We start from the raw sequence: 5367 nt of genomic DNA on the forward strand, positions 1-5367 counted from the left end.
ACTTAATTGTGAGTTAAAAAAATGTATATATATAGTAAAAGTTTTAGAAAATAACTGACCCGGCAACTTGCCCATCAACAAACCATGGTTGCCAATCATATTGAATTGTCAAATTCAAAGATTTTATCCATGTCTGTGTACCCACATATGGTATTGCCATGTCTTGATCACCACTGCATGTGCTTGGAGAAACTAAATTAATACTTACTGTGATTGAGTATTAATATTAAAATAATCAATCACAGATTTAAAAATTGCATATATTTTTACCTATAAATGAGAGCTCTATACCCCTTTTTGAGAAGATATCGATGATACTCTACAGTAGATATGACATCTTCTGTGTAAATTAAGGACTTATTACATCTTACCCACTTCTTTATGGTCCCCTGATGATTATAATTTTCAAAGTTAAGTTTATACTTATATTTATATAAGAATTAGTTGTTGAATTTTTATACCTCTCGTACATGAAGAGCTTTTCGGACAATTTTATCATTAGCCCATATATAAGAATAAATGTGGCTATAATACTGAAAAAAAAAAAAAAGTTCGTCAGAAGTAATTTACATAACTTGGTTTAATTAAAAGATTAAGTGGAAGTAAGAGATTTACCCGACACCATGGCTCAGGGGGAGCTTGACCCAAGGACAGAAAATATTTAGTATCCTCTATAAGAATGCTTGAATCCCACTTTAATGTTTTTGGTTTTGGGGATAAAAAAGCACACGCAGGTTCCAATATTTGTTTCATATTCACTTTTTCTAAACACTAAACAAAAAAAGAATTTTTATGGCTGTAACACTAAAAAATGATATATCTATATCTTTAGAAATTAAAACAAATTTGGACATATTTCACTTTACCTCCTCGACTCGTAGAAGATCTTTTATGCATAGTGTGTTGTTTGGATCTGGATCAACGTACTTGCCCTTGCAATTTCTTTCTGTTGACTTCCAAAAAAAATTAAAATTTTTGAGTGAATTTTTTATTATGAGAGAGCTGTAAGTCAGAAATTTTCGCCAAGTCTATAATTTATATGTAAATTGCATTTTTCAATATTAATTTGGGCAATAAAAATTGAAACCATAGGTTCATTTACCTTCATTTACACTCGGGTATATTTTATAAATTCTGTATATTCATGGAGAACAAATCATTACAGATTTCTACTTAATCAAATTTAATAAATTCTGCATGTGGGAATGTTGACCATACAACGATGGAAGAAATAGAATTACGGTTATGTATATTTTAAACTGAGAATTTTTAAGACAAATTTTGGGAGAACACACCTCAAAGAGTTCATCTGATATGAGTGCCTTCAGGTGAGCAAACGGAACTCTTGCATTCGAGTCTATGTTTTCATCTGTGACTGGGTTGCCAAGCACGTATCCCTGAGTACGCCATCAAAACTATCAATGTGCATTCTAATTTCTTTCATTATAAAGTAGGTAAAAATGGCTTAAATATTGTTTAAATGGTGTGAAGTTTGTATTCGTACATGTCTTAATTACACGACAATTAAATGCCATCACAAACATTTATCATTATATATTATTATTTTTATTTGAAATAGTGCTAATTTCACTTACAATAAACAGTATTTTGAGTGTTAATAATAATATATTATTATATAATTAATAATTATTTTATTTTTAATTAAAAATTTTAATTATACATTGATACAATATTATTTTATATCTAAATTGATAATCAATACAAGTACATAATTTTATTGTTTTAACTATTTGTTTGACTGTTAATTATTACCAGTGAGAAATTGGGTTTTAAATACACAAAAATAATATATATAATTTTACATACAAATAATAATATATCATTATATGATTGAGTATTATTTTATTATTAATTTAAAAATTAAAATTATTTAATTATATATTAATATATTATTATTTATACATAAAATTATATATATTATTTACGTAGGTAATACTATTCTTTAGAACAACACAAAACTTTCATCAAATGAACAAAAAATTAAATTGTGTATCATTACTTTTAGATTCATCATTGGCTCAATTCCCGCTTCATACCTGCAATAAAATAAAAAGCAATTTAATAGCGGTGCGATACGAAAAACCAACTTTTTCACCAAATTTCTATCTTTTTCATGAAAATATTTGCTAACAATTAAACAGCAAATAATAATAATAAATAAATAAATAAAAACAGATAAGAAAAAATATAAAATAGTTTTCTTGGTGTCATGCAATATACAATGCGTTTCCAAGAGTATAGACAGGTATATCAATTAATTACCTTCCGATATTTTCTTTGCAATTATCGGAACAATTTTTCCACCATAGGAATCTCCAGTAATATAAAGGGAATTTGCAAGAAACTCTGGGTGACCTATAAGCCACTACAAAACCGAAAAAAGGACAAGTAGAGAGTGTAATGGCCTGAAGATAAAAATTTAAGAACCGACATTGTATTAACTTATTAGAAATTATATATTTAAAATATGTTTGTATGTTTTGAGCTTCAGACCCCTGCTTATATACAAGCTCAGTAGACAGAACGGGAGCGATGTGGGACTTCAGGTCACAACACATCCGCCTATCGCTATCGTGCTGATAACGTGTTATAAACAGTCTAACAGATATTGTCCGCTTTGGGCTTCAGACCCTCACGGCTTTAAAACGCGTTTATTGAGTTAAAGGGTTTTAACCCCTGCTTATATACAAGTTCAGTAGACAGAATGAGAGCGATGTGGGACTTAAGGTCACAATATGTATAATATTATCCACTTTATTGAAACAAATAACAGTTTACCTTTCTTAGAAAATTGTATGAATCTGTGGCTGCTAGTGTATCATTGAGGGTATTATATCCTGTCCAATTTTTTGCATAAGAAAATCCCGTACCAATAGGTTGATCTAAAAATATTATGTTGGCAACCTGAGAAACACCATGTCTATTGGTTATTTGCAACTTTGCCACATAAATTTTCATTTAAAAAAGAAAAATAGTAATTGGCAACAAATCCGTATATACCTTTGTCCATGAATAGGGATTCAAAGAAAATTGTGGTTTGGTTCTACTAGAATTTGCATAGTTAAAAGATAACGGACCTGCAATAAAGAAGTATTGTTTTAATCAAGGACATATTTAGAAGTCAAATAAAAAAGAAGGCCAAAGGACTATTTCACACCCAAGGTATGCTGATTTTCCAAAGTTACCCCTGTTAACTTTGAAAATCTCATTTACCCATACATGATCATTTAAATCTATTAATTTTAAGGGTAAAATTGTAATTTTATATTTAATATTAAAAATAAACTTAAATATGATTTCATTTTCCCCCTAAATTTAAAAAACTAATTTTTTTTTTTCTAAACCAAGTTTTTAAAAAAATCACATTTCCCCTAGAGTATAGCCGGTTTAGGGTGCACTATGGAGAAGGTGACCAAATTTTGAAACTAAACCCTAGGGGAAAAATGTGATTTTTTTCAAACATAACTTGAGAAAGAAAATGTTAGTTTTTAAACTTTTAGATGGGAAATGAGATAAATTTTTCAAAGATTAGGGTTTCGTTAATTTTAACTGATTATGGGTGGGTAAATGAGATTTTTAAAATTAACAGGGGAAACTTTGAAAAATCAGTATAACTTTTTGGTGGGAATAGTCCTTTGGCCAAAAAAAAAAAAACAAAAGCTTCAAATCTTTAAGAGTTATCAATGTTAATTAAACTCGTGGCCCATCAAAACCCACTTTTTACTTGCCCTTTTTTTTACAAATTTCTCTACAGTGTCGGTGACTGCTCCCATTCTAGTTCTATGCCTGGACCACTAAATATAAATGAATTGTGTTTTATGTTTAAGGAAAGGCCAAACTACTTTTCCACCCAAGTTTTGTTATATTCTCAAAGTCATACCTATAGACTTTAAAAAACCTGAAATCTCATCTATTAACCAATTATAGTTAAAATTTTTTGTTATAGATATAGGTAAAATTATTATTTTACTAATAATATTAAAAAAAATATAAAATTCATTATATTTTCTCCTTTAAATTTTAAAAATTAACAACTTCACTTATACCTAAAGTTTTCTAACTTTGAAAAGTCACATTTTCCTCTAAAATCTTACGGCTTTTTTCTTCTCCCCTCTAATTGCCATCTTTGATCCCGACGAACTCATCTCTCCATTCTAAACCATTGGTCAACACATGAGAAACAATTTTGAATGAATCTTTTCGTCAAAGATGAAGAGATCCAATGCTAGATCTCTTTGTCTTTTTGTCAAAGGCATTTAGATCTCGACAAAGAGATCTAGATCTCTTCGTTGTCGGATCTCTTTGTCTCTGACGAAGAGACATGTTTTAGATTTCTTTCCATACCTAGGCCAATGGTTTAGGGTGGAGAGAGGAGGTCGTTGGCGTCGAAGATGGTGGCCGAAATGATGAAGAAAAAATTTAGGAGAAAAATATGACTTTCAAAGTTAGAAAACTTTAGACAATGGTAAAATTGTTAGTTTTTTAAAACTTCTAAAGAAAAATATAATGAATTTTATATTTTTTTAATATTATTAATAAAAAAAATAATATTTTTCTTATTTCTAATAAAAAATTCTGATAACAATTATGTCAGGGGTGAGATTTCATATTTTTTAAACTCTACAAGTGTGATTTCAGATTTTAAGGAAAAGATAAAATAGTCAGGAATTAAACACATACCAATTTCATATACAAGTCCGGAGAAAGACGAACAGCCAGGACCTCCGGTAAGCCACAGGAAGAGAGGATCCTGTTTTGGGCTCCTCTCAGACTCAATAAAATAGTAGAAAAGCTGTGCGTCATCAAGTTCACCCACTCCAATATACCTGCACTGAACAATAATTATTTAACGTGCATAAAATAATGAAGAAGAAACTAAGGAAAATATTCACAGGGTTAACAATTAAGGCCTACCCAGTTTCCAGTTTGAAGGGAAGATGACCAGGAAACCCTGGTAATTCCTTGATGATTGAAGCTGAAAGAGCAACGTCCAACAAAACAAGCAAACCAACTGCTCGCCACAACATTGTGAAGTCACTCAACTGTGTAAAATTTGAAAGATAAAGCCTGATTTATATGGCTTTGAGGGAAATGGGCTTTTTGCGACCGACTTAACTTTTATAGTACTATTACTGGGTAACTATTTTTAACTAAAAATGATTACTGATATGCCTATTTTTATGTGTATAGTTGCAATTTTTTTTTTCAAATTCTAGCATACTTTACTCTAGAACCGTGAACCGGATCGAAACCGGTCCGGATAAAACTGGAATCGATTAACCCAAAACCGAAATCGGATTTTAGTGGTTCGGTTTCGTTTTACATAATTTTGAACTGTAAAACCTC

General features: G+C 30.0%; 1 protein-coding gene across 1 annotated transcript; it reads right to left on the reverse strand.

Annotated features, from left to right (window-relative positions):
• Window positions 1-21: 21 nt before the first annotated feature.
• LOC123208261 (serine carboxypeptidase-like 17) lies at window positions 22-5108 on the reverse strand. Its single transcript, XM_044625635.1, has 12 exons — window positions 4936-5108; window positions 4702-4847; window positions 3022-3098; window positions 2800-2925; window positions 2281-2386; window positions 2021-2055; window positions 1296-1397; window positions 867-953; window positions 616-771; window positions 462-533; window positions 271-389; window positions 22-173 (listed from the first exon to the last, which is right to left on the reverse strand). The coding sequence occupies exons 1-12, from the start codon at window positions 5046-5048 to the stop codon at window positions 44-46; spliced, it is 1269 nt and encodes a 422-aa protein (XP_044481570.1). The 5' UTR covers window positions 5049-5108; the 3' UTR covers window positions 22-43.
• Between the last annotated feature and the right edge of the window lie 259 nt (window positions 5109-5367).

The sequence above is a fragment of the Mangifera indica genome, unplaced genomic scaffold (genome assembly GCF_011075055.1).
Source record: "Mangifera indica cultivar Alphonso unplaced genomic scaffold, CATAS_Mindica_2.1 Un_0202, whole genome shotgun sequence".
Lineage (NCBI taxonomy): Eukaryota > Viridiplantae > Streptophyta > Magnoliopsida > Sapindales > Anacardiaceae > Mangifera > Mangifera indica.

Bases quoted from the DNA above. Each gene is read 5' to 3' on its own strand.
- LOC123208261 (XM_044625635.1), bottom strand. From the start codon at position 5,048: ATGTTGTGGCGAGCAGTTGGTTTGCTTGTTTTGTTGGACGTTGCTCTT. The intron at 954-1,295 runs GTGTGTTCTCCC...TTTTTTTGGAAG, and splicing joins TATCAGATGAACTCTTTGAG to TCAACAGAAAGAAATTGCAA. The intron at 174-270 runs GTAAAAATATAT...AAGCACATGCAG, and splicing joins TATAGAGCTCTCATTTATAG to TGGTGATCAAGACATGGCAA.